This window comes from Enhydra lutris, unplaced genomic scaffold, assembly GCF_002288905.1.
Source record: "Enhydra lutris kenyoni isolate GAN:26980312 unplaced genomic scaffold, ASM228890v2 scaffoldscaffold2, whole genome shotgun sequence".
Taxonomy (NCBI): domain Eukaryota; kingdom Metazoa; phylum Chordata; class Mammalia; order Carnivora; family Mustelidae; genus Enhydra; species Enhydra lutris.
Window position 1 is genome coordinate 96,528,977 of NW_019154086.1, and position 19,000 is coordinate 96,547,976.

General features: G+C 40.1%; 1 protein-coding gene across 1 annotated transcript in view; it reads left to right on the forward strand.

Moving 5' to 3' along the window:
- Nucleotides 1-956: 956 nt before the first annotated feature.
- The window catches only part of LOC111151830 (junctional adhesion molecule 2), a 65,246-nt gene continuing 47,202 nt past the window's right edge, over nt 957-19,000 (forward strand). The window contains exon 1 of the mRNA XM_022510055.1: nt 957-1,160. Coding sequence (XP_022365763.1) covers nt 1,094-1,160 — 67 coding nt within the window. The 5' untranslated portion in view covers nt 957-1,093. The remainder of the gene's footprint in view (nt 1,161-19,000) is intronic.

Consider the following 19,000-nt stretch of genomic DNA (forward strand, 5'->3'; position numbering starts at 1 on the left):
CTATTCTTGAATGCACCAGACATTTTTGGTCCCTGGGAGTAAATACAAAAATTGTCTGTTTAGCCCTTGGAGTGTGTGCAGTATAAGTGCGGGTCAATTTTAAAGAAGGCAACAGAGCATTCATAATGGGTTTCCCTTTTAAAAGCACAGTAGACCAAAAATAAACCTGACAAAGGGCAGCTGTAGAGTTTTAACATGTGGAAAACTCCACAGGCAGCAGTTATGTAACTGGAAAGAAACATGATAAATATTTTACACCGTTAGATGAACTTCCAACTCTGACACGTGAAAAGCAAAGAACACAAAACACAGCTCAACTCTCCAAAGAGCAAAAAAGCTTAGACTGAGAAGGGGCCAAGGCTATTGCTAAAATCGGAGCCCTGGCTTCTAGCACGAGTCTTGATTGCTTTTTTTTCCCCCCCTCTGGCGTCCAAGGAGGAGTCCGCGAGCCCCATCTCCCCCGAGCGCCTCCCCCGCAGCTTCTCCCGTTGGCCAGAATTTTTCCCCAAATCTCCACATCTAGGCTGAAAAACCCAAAAAGTTTTGTGCCACGGAGAAGAAAGACAGGAGTTGGAGCGAGGCACGCAGAGTTGCCCTCCACAGCCGCCGCGCCCCAGCCCCCGCGGCCCGCGCCTCCCGCCCCGGGCTCCTCGCCCCGGGGACAGCTGGCAGCCCCGCGCCGGACCAGACACAAAGCCGATCAATCCCGGTGGCGCGGGGGCGGGGGGACGCCCGCCAGGGCTTCCCTTCCGCTCCTCGCCGCCTCCGGCCCCCTCATTAGGACCCAGCCCACACCTCGTCCGGCGTCCACGGCCCCCCCCCCTCCCACCCCTCACCGCACAAAAGGAACAGCCCAGGCCCCCCCCAGCCCGCGACGGGCCAGACCTGCCCCTAGGCGGCCAGCTGAGAAGGCGCCCCCGGCAGGGGGAAACTGACATCCATCAGGGTCCGCCCACCGCTCCCCTCCTCTCCGCGGAGCGAGTCTCTCCTCCTCGCCTGCCCCAGAAGTTCAGGGGCCCCGCGCCCGGCCTCCCGCGCTCCGGCCGCCGGGACCCTCGGCCTCCGAGGAGCAGCCAGCTCGGACCCCGGGAAGATGGCGAGGAGGAGCCGCCACCGCCTCCTCCTGCTGCTGCTGCGCTACCTGGTGGTCGCGCTGGGCTGTAAGTCGCTGGGGTACCTCCGCCCTCCCACCCACGCGCGCTGGGACCGGCCCCGCAGACCTCCAGCCCCTGGACGCGGCGCTCGCTGACCGCTGTCTCTGGGGCCCTGGACTGCGGGTGCGCCGCGGGGCGTCGGACTTGGCACCCAGCGAGACGGAGTGGGGGTGCAGGCAGGCGCGGGGCGGCGCGGGGGTCTGCGGTTTATTGCAAATAGCATCTGATTTTGTCCGTTCTGGGTGGAGAAAATTAAGAGTCCACACCCGCAGGTTCTCACCTTCTTCCAAAGTTGGGGTAAGTTTTCAAAGAGGCAGGGACGCGCACAGAATGCAAAACTCACTCCTTGTAAGATGCTGGGATCTCAAGATGGCATCGGAGGGAGGCAGGCGCCCGCCCCACGTGAAGTGCCCGAGAAGGGGATGGTGTTCGAGTTGCCTTGATTCTGAGGCTTCCGACTGTAGCGATGAAAGGCAGTGTCCTTGTGGGGCTGGGGGATGAGGGGAATTCGCGGCTGCTGAGCCACAATTACTTTTATCCTTTCCACCTGCACATCTATATTCAGTTAGGGATGTCTGGTCTGGGGACTCCAGCCAGCTGCTGTGTCCTCCGGGGACGTCCAACGGAATGGTTGTTAGAAAGAGGCAGAAGCTGAATGAAACGGGTATGGGGGGGACGTCCCAAGGCCCATTTCACGGGGTGGTTCTAAACAGGATTTTCACGGATTCTGGGCTCCTGAGATTTAAAATCCTGGGAATGTATCCTATTATTTTGTTTTCTTCGCGTTAACTTTTTAGGAAAATAGAGGAAATCGAAATAGATCTTAAGCACTTCAGCAATGAAATCCTTTTTCTATTTTTTTTCGTTTTTCTTTCTCTTTTTTCCCTTCTCCCCCCCCCCCCCAATAGAATGGGTTATTATTGTTGCTATTCAAGTTCTGGTAATATTTAAAATAACCCGCCGGATGAGTGTCTAATACCATAATACAATGACTTTTTCTCACGCTTTTATTGCCAAAGTGAGTATTGCTGAAATCAACGCGATGTGAGCTTTGTTCCTTAGTGGGGGAGGAAGGTGCGAGTTGTCTCAGTGAAGGGACATGTGCTGACCTATATTATAGAAAATCAAACCAAGAAGGCAAGTCTTCACGATAAAGCCATTATGCAGTTTTGAAATTGGTATCGTATTGGACGCACAAAGAAAAAATGCAGGAATGGTAAAGGGCAACAGACAGGCTAGAGGAATTGTCACAAAACTGCCAGGAAAGTTATATATATATTTTGTTGATGATCCTAAATTTCAAATTAAAAAAGACTGATTTTACAATTGCCACTAATTAAAAACAGAGAAAATGGTTTTACTCTTCTATTCTTATTCAGTGATCAAAATAGAAACAATACAAACAATAATACAATTTCAAACAATAAGTTTGAAAGTGTAGCCAAGAAATAACCAAGAGGTAAACACAGGCTTAGATGAATGAGCAGAATAACCTCTTCTTCAGACTTTGGGTAAATCGAACCACTGGCTCTACACCTTTTTTTTTTTTTTAAGGATTTTATTTACTTAATACAGAGAAAGCACAGGCAGGGGGAGTGGGAGAGGGAGAAGCAGGCTCCCCACTGAACAGGGAAATTGATGTGGGCCTCAATCCCAGGACCCTTGGATCATGATATGAACCAAAGGCAGATGCTTAACCATCTTAGCCACCCAGGAGCCTCTAACCATTGGTCCTTCTTTTTTTTTTTTTTTTTTTAAAGATTTTATTTATTTACCTGACAGAGAGAAATCACAAGTAGGCAAAGAGGCAGGCAGAGAGAGAGGGGGATGCAGGGCTCCATCCCAGGACCCTGAGATCATGACCTGAGCCGAAGGCAGAGGCTTAACCCACTGAGCCACCCAGGTGCCCCACCATTGGTCCTTCTAACCCTGACTCCTGTGGGGGAATAATTTGGGAGTATGTGTGGATCTTTTCTATGTTATTCCCAGGATGCTAAAAGGTCTGGCATTGCAAGAATGTTTTCTTTCTTTCTTTCTTTTTTTTAAAATAAGCTCAGTTATTTTATAACAGTACATTTAAAGAAATAGTGTGAAGATAGTATGGAGAGTTCCATATATACCACATCCAACTTTCCTTTTTAATTATATTTTATATTAGTATGAAACATGTCATAATTAATGAAACCATTTTTGCACATTATTATTAACTAAAGTCCAGACTTTATTCAGATTTCCTTCATTTTTTCCTAATGTCCTTTTTTATTTCAGGATCTCATTCAGAATACTATATTCTATTTAGTAGTTCTGTCTCCTTAGGCTCCTCTTCGCTGTGACAGTTCCTCAGACTCCCTTGGTTTTTATTACCTTGACAAGTTTGAGGAGTACATGTGAAGTATTTTGTAGAATGTCCTGTAATTGGTGTTTTTCTGATGTTTTCTCATGACTTCTATATCAGTATGGGCTTATGAATATTTATTTTATACTTTGGATTATTGTCAAATATGATTTTATTTTATTTATTTTAGTACTAAAGTTCTTCCAGCTTTGGCCACTAGGAGTTCTTCTAGTGGTTTCTGTATCCTCTAATACACCCCATTATTATATATATAATGATGGGGTATGTCAGAGGATATATATATACACACACACACATATATGTGTGTGTGTGTGTGTGCATTTCTGTTTGTTTTGCTTAGCAATTCCTTTCTTTTTGGCAACACAAAGTGCTTCAGGCTGATCTTTTATGTTCCCTGCTCCAGTCCTAGAATCAGCCATTTCTCCAGAGAGTGCTGGTTCCTTTTATTGGAGAATGGTATTAGAAACCAAGATGTGAGTCTACCGCATACCACCCTGAATACACCTGATTTCATCTCATCTCAGAAGATAAGCAGGGTTGGCCCTCATTAGTACTTGGATGGGAGAAACCAAGATGTAGGCATTGAGTATGATCTTGGATGAGAGAAACCAAGAAACAGGCATTGGGTACACTCATTGCTATCAGAGTGTTGTTGAAAAACAAGAATGTTTTTCAGGGCTAATCACAAATCCTATTTGTGATTTATCCACTCAGGTTTCATGTCCAGATCCTAAAACTGTATATTAAAAACTTTGTATATATCAGATACTGTTCTAAGGACTTTTTTGAATAGTCTCTCTTTTTAAGTTCTCAGAAAATGCATGAAACACAGCAAATCTTCAGATTACAGATAATGTCCCCCAAGGCTCAAAGAAAGCTCATTCATGTAGGCTAGAAAGAAATGGAACTGGGATTTGAAGATCTAAGAATTTGTTCCACAGATAATAGGACTTCTCTCCTTTTTCTCTCTGAGCAGTTAACTCCTTTCACTGTCTTCATTCAAAAAAAAAAAAAAAAAAGACCTTGTGGATTTTTATTCTTTAATTACATACTTCTTAATATCCATCCCCAATATAACTGTACCACCCTTTTGTCCCAGTCCTATTATATTTAATATCATGCTTATTCCATTCTTTTATTTCCATTTGTCTGTATTCTTATTTCTTTCTTAGTCGCCTGGAAGACTTTGGTTGTTGCTGCTGCTACTGTTAATTGGACTACTCGTTCAATGTACCTGTTGATATATGGACATTTACGTGTGTGTTTATGAAACTGTATTTTTCTTTACCATGAAAGTGGGAGCTCCATGAGGGAAGGAGTTTTTTCATGTTTGCTCACCACTCTATGCACAATGCTAAGCAAAGCACCTGGTTAGTAGGAGGTGTAAATAGACATCTGTTGATCAGATAGGAAGGGCATGAGTGGAGGACGTGGAGAAATGGATGGATGGAATTAATGATTGCAGTATAAATCATGAAGCTGTAACTAATCCTAGGTAGGTGAGGTGTCTGATTTCTCTGAGGTGACATTTAAGCAAAGCATTACATCAAACAAAGTTGAATGTAACTGGGAGCCGCGTACTGGTAACAGTTAGTTGGTCCTCAATTTTGGACTGGAACCCAAGCCAGGCTTACTTAGCCTGAGTCAGTAATCTCTCATTAGCTGATAAGGACTGTGGAGCAGGGAGAGGTCTGGATTTTCTGCAAAATCCCAAAGTTCTGCCCTGGTGGCGGAACTGACCCAAAAGAGCACTCCAGGGAACCAGTGCCAGGAAAAGTCTGCCCTCTGTAAACATTGTTAAGAACAAAGCATCATCATCAATCTGCAGAGGAAGACTGGTTCCATCCTGGCATGGTCTTAATTATCTGATGAACATATAGGTCAGATTGGGCTTGCTGGTACACCTGATAACGGTCTTAAAACTGAGACAGAGATGACATTCAAAAGGAAGAAGTCTAACCCCCCCCCCAAAAACAAAACAAAATAAAACCCAAAGGAAGACGTCTAAAACAAAAAGTCAGCATAAAGAGAACAGTTAATTCCCTAAAGCTGATGAAACTCATTTTCCTTCCACCAGAGCAGTTTAATGAGAGGAGCGCATGTGCATTTACACATGTTTTCTCTACCCATGGTTTCTATCACATTGGTTTCCTCCGGTAGGCCTTGTTGGTAGAGAAGATGTTTTGAACTAGGGAAGCTAGAGCTGCTGTATTTGTTGAAGTGGGACCAGAAGAAATCTGTACAGGCCATTTTTTTAAAATGACCTTCTCATGCCATGGCACCGCTGAGTCAGTACTCCAGTATACCTGGATTGCCAGATTGATGCCTTGAGGAAGATAAAGGTCAGTATAGAAAAGGGGGAATCAGAATCTAGGTCAAGGGCTTCCTTTGGCAAAAGCAGAGAAAGAAAACTTAAAACTGGGTACTGTTTTCTTGGGAGGTGTTACTATTAACATGACCAGAACTCAGAAAAACAACCCAACTGTATTATTTTTCTATTGAGAAACAATCACCATAAATTTAATATAACACAGATTTATTATCTTAAAGTTCTAGAGGCTAGAAATCTGAAATAGGTCTCACTGGGCTAAAATCAAAGTATGGGAAGGGCAGCTATCTTCTGGAGAGTTGAATGGAGAATCAGCTTCCAAAGGCCACTGACTGGTAGCCCCATTCCTCCAGCTTTGAAGCCAGCAATGCTAGGCTTCCATAAATCTGTTTTCTCTCATATACCTCCCTCTTCCACTTAAAAGGACCCTTACACTTACATTGGACCCATTGGACCCACCTAGGTAATCCAGATTAATCTATCCATCCCAAAGTTAGCTGGTTAGCAACTTTAATTCTACCTACAACCTTAATTCCCATTTACCATGTAAGGTACCATGTTTTAGGCTCCTGGGATTAGGATGTGGACATCTCTGGGAAACCATGACACCAGCCAAAATTAGGATGTACACAGTAACAGTGTAATCAGCATTGTAGCCAAGAATATTCTAGATCGCTTGGAGCAACCATAACTTTTACCTTTAAATTATAATTTATAGTGATGTAGAACTGTAGTTTTTGAGATCTATTTCAAATCATGTAGTGTAGCAGTAAAGAACATGTACTCTGATGCTGAATTCTGTGTTAATTTACTAGCTAACTGTATGATCTGGTACAAGCTATTTGATTTCTCTGTGTGTCGGTTTACCAATCTGTAATAGTGATAATCCCAATAATAGACTTACTTCATAGAGGTGTAGGGTGAATTAAGTATGTACACATTTATAGCATACATAGCACTTAGAAAACTGGTCTTGTTATTATTGATAATATTTGGGGTCAGTGGAGCTAAACATTCATATTATCATTTATAATAGATTTCCTACATTTCTGAGAGTCCTATCCAAACACAAATAATAGTCTGTTTCATAAGTATTATACTTATGATATATATATATTATATAATATTATGTAAATATATAATAATATATTTATATATATAAATATATAAATATTTAATATTTATAAATTATATTTATTATAATTAATATAAATAAATAAATGTATATAAATATATATAAAATATATATTATATAATATATATTTAAATATATAATAATTATATAATAATAATATAATATATTACATAATATATTATATAATATAAACAGTTTGTTTTATTCACTTTTATTATTTAAAGAATTTATTTTAAAATGTGTTTTTTAAAGTTTTATTACAAAATACACAGATATATCTGTATTATTACAGAATACTCACATATATAGAGAGACACCTGTCTATCTACATGAAAAGAATATGCCAGGCAACTGAAGGAGAGCGCAGACCATCCCAGATACAGAGGAACAGTGCTGTAGAGAGGTACTTGAGCAAAAGCAATTAGGAAGCAGAAGAAGTTCCCTATAGCCAGAGCATGGAGGACAGGGGAAGACAAAAGACAGCAGCCAGGTGGTAAGAGGGCCTTGTGGGACATATTTAGGATTTTGGATTTATCCTAAAGACTAGGAGAAGCCATTGAAGGCTTTTAAACACTGAGTATCAGTTAGATTTGCCTTTCAAAGAGAACACATTGGATGGAATGTGGAGAATGGGCAGGATGGGTGGGTGGGACGTGGAAGTGGGGAGCCCCGTTAGACGTCATTGGAGTGGTCCAGGCTATTACTTCCTAAGTATTTCTTTTATATGGCTTATTGAAAACATGTACATGTACATATATAATTAGACATTTACATTCACCCACAGAAAGTTGTTTTAAATCTGAAATATAGTTAATTAAATTTTATCAGGATTTGAGGAAAACATCTCTTTGGTTTTTAAGGAATTTAAATGGTGTATGCTACACATTTTTCCAATTCTCTCTTCAGCTCTCAACATCTAAAAATGAAACTAGCTTTTGGGGCTACTAGTTATTGTCTTTCAATATTATTCTCTAACACCCTCCCGCCCTGGGTGTTGTCTTCCTTTAGCTTTGTTTTACCTTATTCCCAATTTGCCATCCTTAGGAGGGTGATTGGAGTAGATTTGTTGGGGAGAAGGGTGGCCTTCTGTGTTAACTAAGCATGTGAGGGTACGCCTGTATGAGAGAGATGGAGACACAGAGAGAGATAGAGAGATAGAGGGGTAGAGGTGGAGAGAGGGGGAGGAGAGAGAGAGCAGGGGAGCGAAAGAGAGAATGTGTGTGCTCAAATGAATGCCTGCTAACAGGACCCGTAGGATCCTACTCTTGGAATCCTCAGGCTGGTGAAGGGTTTGGAAATGTTTACAGTTTAAATTGTTCCCACATTTTATGAACAGAAAAGCAAAGAACTACTGGACCAGTCCTATGAAGGCGTTTCAAAAGCTATACTCTTAGCTCTCCACTGTCTTGGCTCAAACAGTCCTGAGCAAGAATTCTTGTGATCTTCTTCATCTTCTTCTTCTTCTTTTTTTTTTTTTTTTATTTAGAGGGAGAGAGAGGATCCCCAACACCAAGCAGACTCTCCACTGAGCACAGAGCCCAAAGCAGGGCTTGATCCTAGGGCCCAGAGATCATGAGCTGAGCCAAAATCAAGAGTAGATGCTTAACCATCTGAGCCACCCAGGTGCCCCAAGAATGCTTATGATTTTAACAGATGGAAGTTTTAGTTCTTCACTGAAGAATTTTGCCTTTCTTTCTCTTCCTATGTCATTGGCATTTTTTATTTGTTCTGCTAGATTTTCTGTTTTGTTTTAGCTTTCAAAATTTTTCACAGGGGCAGTTTGGGACTGAGTTGTTTTTATTCTGGTAAGGAGTAAAAAAGCCCAATTTGGTCTTTCTCCTTCATTCTAGGTGTTTCTAGATCACTCACTCTCCTTTTGTCAAAGCAGTCACCTGCTGTTTTTAGTTTTAGCTTTGCTCACACTGTAAAAACTTGCTAAATACTTTATTTATGGGCATAATTCAAGACAAAGAATAGATCGTTGCTGAATGCATTTACTTACACATTTTACTTTAAAAAAGTTATGTATATGGTAAATTCAAACAGTACAGAAATGAAAAATAACTCTCCTTTCTAGCTCCCCTGACTTCTATTCCGCTCCTTACAGATAGCCTACTCTTAAACTTTTTGAATATAATTCCAGAAAAATTGGGGGGAAAATACAGTTCCAGTATATATGAGCATACTTGTATAGCTTCTTTAAAAATAAAAATCAGGGGTGCCTGGGTGGCTCAGTTGTTAAGTGTCTGCCTTCAGCTCAGGTATTGATCCCAGGGTTCTGGGATCCAGCCCCACATTGGGCTCCCTGCTCTGCGGGGAACCTGCTTCTCCCTCTCACACTCCCCCTGCTTGTGTTCCCTCTCTTGCTCTGTGTCTCTTTTCCAAATAAATAAATAAAATCTTAAAAAAAATAAAATAATAAAAATAAAAATTTACTACGCTTACTGTTTTCACCTTCCAACAAATCAAATCATATTATATATGATATTCTATGCCTTTCTGCAAAACTTTATTTTTTAGTTTTTTAAAGATTTATTTTAGAGGGAGGTAGAGTGTACATGTAAGTGAGGGGAGGAGCAGAGGGAGAGAACCCCAAGCAGACTCACAGACTCCCTGCTGAGCACAGAGGGTTGGTATGTTGGGGTTTGTTTGATCCCACAACTCATGAGATCTTGACCTCAGCTAAACCAAGAGTTGGAAGCTTAACACACTGAGCCACTCAGGCTCCCCATGCAAAAATTTATTTATTTATTTATTTATTTATTTTAAAGATTTTATTTATTTTATTTGACAGACAAAGATCACAAGTAGGCAGAGAGGCAGGCAGAGAGAGAGGAGAAAGCAGGCTCTCTGCTGAGCAGAGAGCCCGATGAGGGTCTTGATCCCAGGACCCTGGGATCATGACCTGAGCCGAAGGCAGAGGCCTTAACCCACTGAGCCACCCAGGCACCCCCAAAAATTTATTTTTACTAGTAATTAAGCCACAACCCAAAGCTATCTCACAAATAGGACCATGATAACACCTTGCAGAGGCCTTTAAAATCCTTAAGCTGAAGTGCAGCAGGGGTTACCGTCTAATTAAAACCAACAAAAGTAAGTAGTGAAACAAAATGAATATAACAAAATAGAGGGGAAATAAACTCCCAAACCTTTTCTAGAAAGGGAAAAATTCCAACTCCGATGCTATGAAAAAAGTCCGGAGTAGAGGATAAGGGCCAACGCCCAGAGAAGACCAACACCAACACCAGCTAAGACTTACAGACAAGTGCAAACTGTTACTATTTTTAAAGGAGACCAAAGAAGTAATGACCTCAGATAAAAAGGGAACATGTTGAACTACTGGGAAAGTGCTAAATTTGAAAGCGGAGGATTGTGCTAATGTCTTTAAAATTGCTCTAGAGGCACTTTAAAATAGGAATGGATTCTGATCAGAAGTTGAATGCCCACCATAGAATAAACAGTAACCCAAGGGTCTATTTGTTTAGTAATCTAAACACAGCAGTAGGCTAGGTCATTAAAAAATAGGATAAAAATTCCACATAAGGTGATTGGAGCTGTGGATCATTGGACTTTGGCCCCATACAGTGCTTTTGTTCCCAGAACAAGTCAGGTGCTTTGTGTTCTGCCTGTGTGGGTGTGTGTAAAGGAGTGAACAACTCTGCCATTTTAGATACAATGTTTCTCCTTCCCAGCCATCTTCTCTTCTCTTGTGTTGTTATTGTCCCAGTTTTCTCTCTGTGGCAAATGCAATTACTCCCTGAAGGCCTAAACCCCTTCTTTCTCTTGAATCCTCTCCAGCTCATCCATTCCTCAAAGCTGAACTCTACCCACATATATTATACTCCTGGTGTTCTTGGTATGTTCCTGGTTCTCTTTTGTACTTACTGGGCTATACTGTCACCATGTTTTTTTGTTCATCCGTTTTCTTTTGTCACCATGTTTACATGTGTTTCTCTCTGGATTGTGAATTTGTCAAGGACAGAGAAAATACATCTTTGTGTCTCTAGCACCTAGAATCCTGCCTGGCACATGACGATTCTCTAATACTTAATTGAATAGAGGTAAGTAACCTGGAGTTTAATGTTTATTTGCTTCTTAGCTTCATAAAATGACATTTTAATACTAAGGATCCAAGGACATGTGTAGGGTGAATATTCCGTAATGAATGCATAATTTGACTGCTCTTAGAACTTCCTCCTTCCTCGTGAACTACGGCGTCCCTAGAGTTTAGACTGACAAGGTAATATAGAGACTGCCCTATAGAGTTTTAAGAAGTTTTGCTGATTGCTTGATGCCTTCTTGTATTGTAAACAAAACAAAACACACACAAAAAAACTAATGTAACCTCCTCTTGAATTAGTAAGCACTGATTAAAGGTTCAGATGAATCAAACAATACCTCTTCGCAAGCTGCCTGAGATAAACTATAGCACAGAATGGTAGAGTTGTGCAAGTACTGCCTGGAGCAGGGGATTCCAGACTTGGCCCTCATGGTCCAATCTCTTTGCCACTCAATTGGTACCATAGCAATCCATGCCTCACAGTAGGTAAAAGTTTGCTAAAAGAGAAGGGAGGGCCTGATAAACTGATCTTTATTTCCAAACCAAAGATAGTTTTCTTAGACATTCTTGTCTAGTAATCATATCTTCTTGTAGGATCTTGACACCTGCTCATTAGCAGTGAAAAACTTTCTTCTGGATCAGGTGACTCATCAGCTAGGTCCAAGGGTATTCTTCCATTGCAAATGCCAACATCTAGAGGCATCCTAAGATTTTCAGCCCTACTGTGCCACTATCCCAGAAAATCTGAATGAGGATGCTGAAATGTTCAAAAAACACCTGCCTGGAGCGCTTTTTTTTTTTTTATTCCATGTCCTACTTCTCTTAAAAAGAGCATATGCCCCAACATACGTTTTTGGTATTGAAAGATATGCATGTATTTCTGCATCAATATATTATGTTAATTATAAGATATATATAAAATAAGTATCAGACAAATGAGGTAATGAAAAATAAATCAGCAGTAGTGCCCTTGGGTGGAAATGAGGTGATGGTTGCCCTAGATTATAGCACTTGATAAAACCTCTATCATTAAAATACTCTGAGGGGGCGCCTGGGTGGCTCAGTGGGTTAAGCCGCTGCCTTCGGCTCAGGTCATGATCTCAGAGTCCTGGGATCGAGCCCCACATCGGGCTCTCTGCTCAGCAGGGAGCCTGCTTCCTCCTCTCTCTCTGCCTGCCTCTCTGCCTGCTTGTGATCTCTCTCTGTCAAATAAATAAATAAAATCTTTAAAAAAAAATAAATAAATAAAATACTCTGAGACTGGTATAGGAATAGAATGACAGACCAATGGAACAGAATATAAAGTCCAGGAATTGGCCCTAATTCATTTGGAAATTTAGTATAGATGTGAGATGTGTCTTTCCATTTATCTCTGTATAAAATAGGAGCATCTTAAACCATATAGAATGATTAATAGATATGGTTACAATTGGGTAGCTATTTGAGGGAAAATGATAGGATCCTGACAGTGTACATGAGGATAAACTCCCAATGAATCAAAGATCTAAATGTCAACAAGTAATAAATTCACCCTCCCAAAATAACAAAAGCATGGATGCATTCTTTTAAAAACTATATATGAAGGACACCTGGGTGGCTCAGATGGTTAAGCGTCTGCCTTTGGCTCAGGTCATGATCCCAGGGTCCTGGGATCAAGTCCCACATCAGTCTCCCTGCATGGCAGGGAGTCTGCTTCTCCCTCTCCCTCTGCTGCTACCCCTGCTTGTGCTCTTCTCCTTCATTCTCTCTCTCTCTCAAATCAATAAATAATAAAATCCTTAACAAATTAAAAATTTAAAAATTTAAACTATATATCAAAAGAGCATCTGCTCAAAAAAAATAATAAAATACCATACAAAAATCAAAAGACAAATGACTAATTGGGAAGAAGACATCTGCACTCCAAATCTCAACCAGAAGGTTCTCAGTCTCATAAGTCTCAGCCAAAGAGTATTGTCACTGACATGCAACAAGCCCTGAAAAAATGGAAAGAAAATAAAAATATAAAGAACAAAATAGAAAAATGGCTCACATACAACACAAACCCGAGTTCCCAGAGAAAAATTTTAATAGTTCTTTTGGATATGACACTGCGCTCAACATCACTTAAATGCAAATTAAACTGTCACAAAGATAATATCTCTTCCTTGCCAGATTAGCAAAAACACATAACTCATCTGCATCTTCTGTTATTGAAGCTGTGAGCAAACAGACACTCTGACTGCTGAGGGGCTGTGTAGTGATCTGCTATGGAGAAGAATTCAGCAATATGTAAGAACATTGTATGTCTACTCTGACTCATCAACTTCACCATCGGGAGCCTATTCCAAAGCTGTATTTGCAAAACATAGGACATGATTGATGCATGGTATTATTTACTTCAAAATTATTTATTATAAAGAAGTTTGAAAACAATCAAACGCCCATCAAGAAGAGATTGGCTGAACAAAGAACAGAGTGGCATGCCACGTAGCCATAAAAGGGATCAAGGGTGATCTCCGTGTGTTAGTATAACAAAGGAAAAAAGCCAGGTGCAGAACAGTATAATGTAGCATGCTATATTTTGTATAAGGAAGAAATACTGGAAGGTTAAATGAAAACCACTCACAATGGGTAGAAAGGGGCAGAAATGGAACTTGTTTCTCTTAATAACTTATTACATAGATTTGGTTGTGAAAACTTAAATGTTCTGTTTCAAAGAAAAATTCACTAACATGGCCATCTTAAAAATTGAAAACAGGGGCACCTGGGTGGCTCAGTGGGTTGGGGCCTCTGCCTATGGCTCAGGTCATGGTCCCAGGATCCTGGGATTGAGCCCCGCATCGGGCTCTCTGCTCAGCGGGGAGCCTGCTTCCTCCTCTCTCTCTGCCTGCCTCTCTGCCTACTTGTAATCTCTGTCAAATAAATAAATAAAATCTTTTTTTAAAAAATTGAAAACGAACAGAAATGAACCTACTGTGTACCAAACCAATGATGTAACCATGCAGAGGAAAGAGTTTTTCCAGTCTGAGTTTAGAATATAATATGCCACTGAGTAGTAGAACTCATTTTAAGGATAAAGCTGCAAAAAAAAAAAAATAATAATAAATAAATACAGCTGCAAATACATTTTCAATGAAAATAATTGACAACAGTGGTGTTATGTTGAAATTATACTACAGGATAATGCAAATCAACAATTATAATAGTATAGATATCAAGATTTTCAGTGAAGGAAAAAAAGAGATACAAGTATTATGTTTTTAAAACCGTAAAAGTCCTATTATGTATATTTGAATTGAAAATGTCAGCATGGGGGCGCCTGGCTGGCTCAGTGGGTTAAAGCCTCTGCCTTCAGCTCAGGTCATGATCCCAGGGTCCTGGGATCGAGCCCTGCATCAGGCTCTCTGCTCAGCGGAGAGCCTGCTTCCTCCTCTCTCTGCCTGCCTCTCTGCCTACTTGTAATCTCTGTCTGTCAAATAAATAAATAAAATCTTAAAAAAAAAAAAAAAAAAGAAAAGAAAATGTCAGCATGAACGCCTAATGCTTTCTTGTTCCTAAACTGCGTGTTTCCTATCTCTGTCCACTAAAAAAGCCTAGATGAAATCACAACCTGTATCAGTTCATTTTAATCAAGTGACAAATAACCTAAGAAATCTCAGTAGTTTGCCACCATACACAGAACTTTTGCCTACTTACCCTTTTGGGGCCCCATGTCAGCTGCAGAGTCTGGGCTCTGCATGTCTCGTTCTCATTCCAGGCCCCAGGCTGAAGGAGCCGACCCTGTTTGGGACAGACAGTCGTTGTGGCCACGGGAAAAGCAAAAGACGGACTAAACTATGTGTTTGTTCTTAAAGCTTCCACTTACCAGAACGTATGTTTGTTGGTGAAAGCTATCCCATGGTCAAAACTGCAAGTGGGCTGGGGAAGTGCATCCTACCAGCCAGGATGCCCTGGATATCACGTGATAATAAGTGGGGAGGGAAATAGAGTAGTTGGGAATAGGAATAAAATCTATCCTACAACACTATAAAAGTCAGCATACACATTGTGATCTCTGAATACCATTCCTAGCAGTGACCGGGGAACCTTTGGAGGAACATCTGATTCCATATTTAGGGTTGGACATATATAACCCCGGAAACATTTATTTTGTTGTGCCAGAAAGCAAGAAAACTCTCAGAGTTAATGGGGTCGTGTCTAAAGGACACAGGATGCGACATGAAAAGACTCACTGTGGCCAAATTAGAGGCAATTCGAGAACCAAAAGTGGAAAAAAAAAAAAAAAGGCAATTGATTTAAAGATGCCAAACATATTTTTAAGTGTATTCATGACAGACATTAAAAAGAGAGTTGATAAAATTTAAAAAAATCATTACACTTTGGTCATCATTAGAGCCAACTACAGGATAATGCAAATTAATAATTATAATAGTATAGATATCAAGATTTTCAGTGAAGGAAAAAAAGAGATACAAGTATTATGTTTTTAAACCAGTAAAAGTCTACCCTGATTTTTAACAATTAAAATAAAGAAGTAAGCCTTCATCTTCTTTCCTTTACTGTTTGTCTATATAACATATAGCCTTAACGGATAGGGAAAATTCTTCTTTATGGAAGTCAAGCTAGTAAATGTGCAAAGATAATAGGGAAAACAAAAGAATCTAATCATCATCATCTTGCAACATGTCATTCGTTCAGGATATGATTATTCAAAATTAGGCAAAATGTGATAGGGACCTTTAAAATGGAAGGAGCAATCTGTTATCACCTAAAACCACGGATTAATCTTAGCATCCTTAAAAGTAGGACAATCATTGTGTGATACAGCAGGAAGCACATGGCATTCCCTACGTAGTGTTTGTGCTCATCCCTCAAGAAAATAATAATAATAATTGACCTTTATTTGAATCAAGCCACTAGCAAGCTACCTTCTCTTTACAGGAGAGTAGATGCACAGATTAAAGACACAGACAAACTTAGAAAGTGGGCTGTTCTACAGAATAAATAGCTAGATTTCCATAATAAGTCAATGGATGGGAGAATAGGTCAGGTTAGCTCTCGATTAAAAACAAAACAAAACAAAAAATCCTAAGAAGCAAGTGTAATGCTAAAATGCGGATCCCGGTTCAAAAAAGATGTTACACGAATTTGACTAAGGCAGGGCATTAGATTATACTAAGAAATGAATTATAATTTGTTATTTTAATGTCATTATAGCCAGATGTCTTTAATTTGCATTGATACCTCCTAAAATAATAAAGAAAATGATTGATCTATATGATTGGCTTTAAAATTTCTCAACAACAAAAAGGATAGATGAAGTAAACATGGCTGTCGTTATAACTGTCGAATTCAAATAACGAGTATATGGAGTCTATTGTTCTTTTCTCTCTGCTTTGGTGTGTATTTGAAAATTTGTCGTAGGAGCACCTGGCGTGCTCAGTCACTACAGTATACATTTCTTGATCTCGGTGTTGTGAGTTCAAGCCCCATGTTGGGTGTAGAGATTACATAAATAAGTAAATCTCTAAAAAAAAAAAAAGGAAAGGAAAATTTGTCATGATAAAAAAACTAAACCTATAAAAAAAACCAATGTGATAAATATATAAAAATTCCAGTATTTCTTTTCTTTGCCCCTCTGTGTTTTATTGGACAAGCCGCCTTAGAGTCTCCTGGTTAAAGGGAAAATAATAGACCAAAGTGAGTCTACTTGAAATATCCGCTCTCCTAAATTCTACACCTTACTTAACCAATATAAGAAACCTGAATTCTGTCGGAATGGCCCCTTTTTTAATCTAGCTAGTCTGTGTCACACTAACAGAAAAATAAAATGCCTGACAACAAACCAAACACCCTGTTATTAACCAAACTCCAAAATCCTGGATTATACAGCAAAGTCTGTTAGTAAATCTGCATGTAATAGTGACGTTTTTCTTCGTAATGTAGTGTGGGCCTTTCAGTTCATTTCCTTTGAAAGGGACTTAAATATTTTATTCCCTAAAATCTAGAAGTACCCATTAGATAAGTGCATGGCAAAGTCATAGACTGATGACAAGGAAAGGTGAACATAAGGAAGAGAATTGATTAAATTCCTAAAAATGTCAAGTTTTTCTCTTACATTTATTAAATGGAGGCCAGTCTGATCAAACCTCTTTCGTCTACCCTCTGGCTCTTCCAAATAACAGAAGAGACCACTGCAGCTTTTTTTTTTTTTTTTAATAGGGTAAGGGCATCTCCAGTGTTTAACATAGCAACTCAAGCACATTTCAGAATTGCTCACACTTCCTAAAATATTTATTTAATGCTCAAATCCATGTCATTAAAACTTAATATCAAGTTCCAAATGAGTTCTTTATATGGTTTAATTTTCCATAGTTCCTTTAACCTTGAAGACCCCAAAGTTCTGAGGATTCTCTGGAGAAGACTCTGGTTGTGGGAGAAGAATGAAAAAATTAGGGTCATTTAGAAGTCACCCAGAGCTGTGCCAGCAGCTTATGCACACTCTCATTGTAGCCCTTCATGTCAGAAGTGATTTCTATGCGGGATAACCCGTTCCCCAAATACACCATGAAATCATGAGCAAGAGAATGTAGGCATTAATAGAAGCCCGAGTTCACTTCACCTCCCATCCTGTTACCTCTTAGAGTGGAAACCAGACCGCATCATATTCCCCACAGAGAATTTCTATTTAGAGTCCTGAACAAGCAAGCCATGTCCCTCTTGCCTGCATTATTCCACATATTCAACTATTTGTCTTTGTGGGTGAGATACCAAATCTGCCGAGTGATGATGAGATCATTTGAGACAAGCCTTTTTCATTACATGGGCTGGAACACTTGAGGAAATTGATTTCTTATTATTAGAAAAATAAAAAGACACATAATTTTGGAAATCAATTATAGAAATACCTCTTTTTTTTTAAAGATTTTATTTATTTGACAGAGAGAAATCACAAGTAGGCAGAGAGGCAGGCAGAGAGAGAAAGAGGAGGAAGCAGGTTCCCCGCCAAACAGAGAGCCTGATGCGGGACTCGATCCCAAAACCCTGAGATCATGACCTGAGCCAAAGGCAGAGGCTTAATCCACTGGGTCACCCAGGTACCCTAGAAATACCTCTTTTGAAGAGCAAAGTTATCTCACCAATGAGTGTGTTGAATATATATATGTGTACATATTCCCCCCCTCAGAGGATGATGGATTCTCATCTTTTACCTGAAAGAGTATCAGTTACATTTTCTTTTTTTTTTTAAGATTTTATTTACTATTTATTTTATAGAGATCACAAGTAGGCAGAGAGGCAGGCAGAGAGAGAGGAGGAAGCAGGCTCCCTGCTGAGCAGAGAGCCCGATGTAGGGCTCGATCCCAGGACCCTGAGATCATGACCTGAGCCGAAGGCAGAGGCTTAACCCACTGAGCCACCCAGGCACCCCTCAGTTACATTTTCCATGATGGAGTAACTCAGGGGCACGTTCACACTGACTGGAATGGTGGGCAGAATCATGTTCATTTTTCAAGTTGATTAATTTTATAAATTAGAGTTCTCAGTCTATTTGGCAGGGGTATGTTATTGGATTCATAAGTTATACGTCCAGGTGAAAACATCTGTACTGGAGGGTCAGAAGACCTCCTTATACCTCCAACCATAAATGTCACTTGTTTACAAGGAAACAAAAATTATCGCGTATATAAAATGGAGCTTGGGATGCAAAGAACTAAGATTGTATTAGTTCGCTCTTAGTTTTTTGTAAGGCTTTAGAAAACTATTGTATTTGGATCTCATTTTCCTTATTTGTAAAATGAAGGGGTTTATTTATTTATTTTCTTAATATTTTTATTTATTTATTTGACAGACAGAGATCACAAGTAGGCAGAGAGGCAGGCAGAGAGAGAGGAGGAAGCAGGCTCCCCGCTGAGCAGAGAGCCCGATGTGGGGCTCGATCCCAGGACCCTGAGATCATGACCCGAGCCAAAGGCAGAGGCTTTAA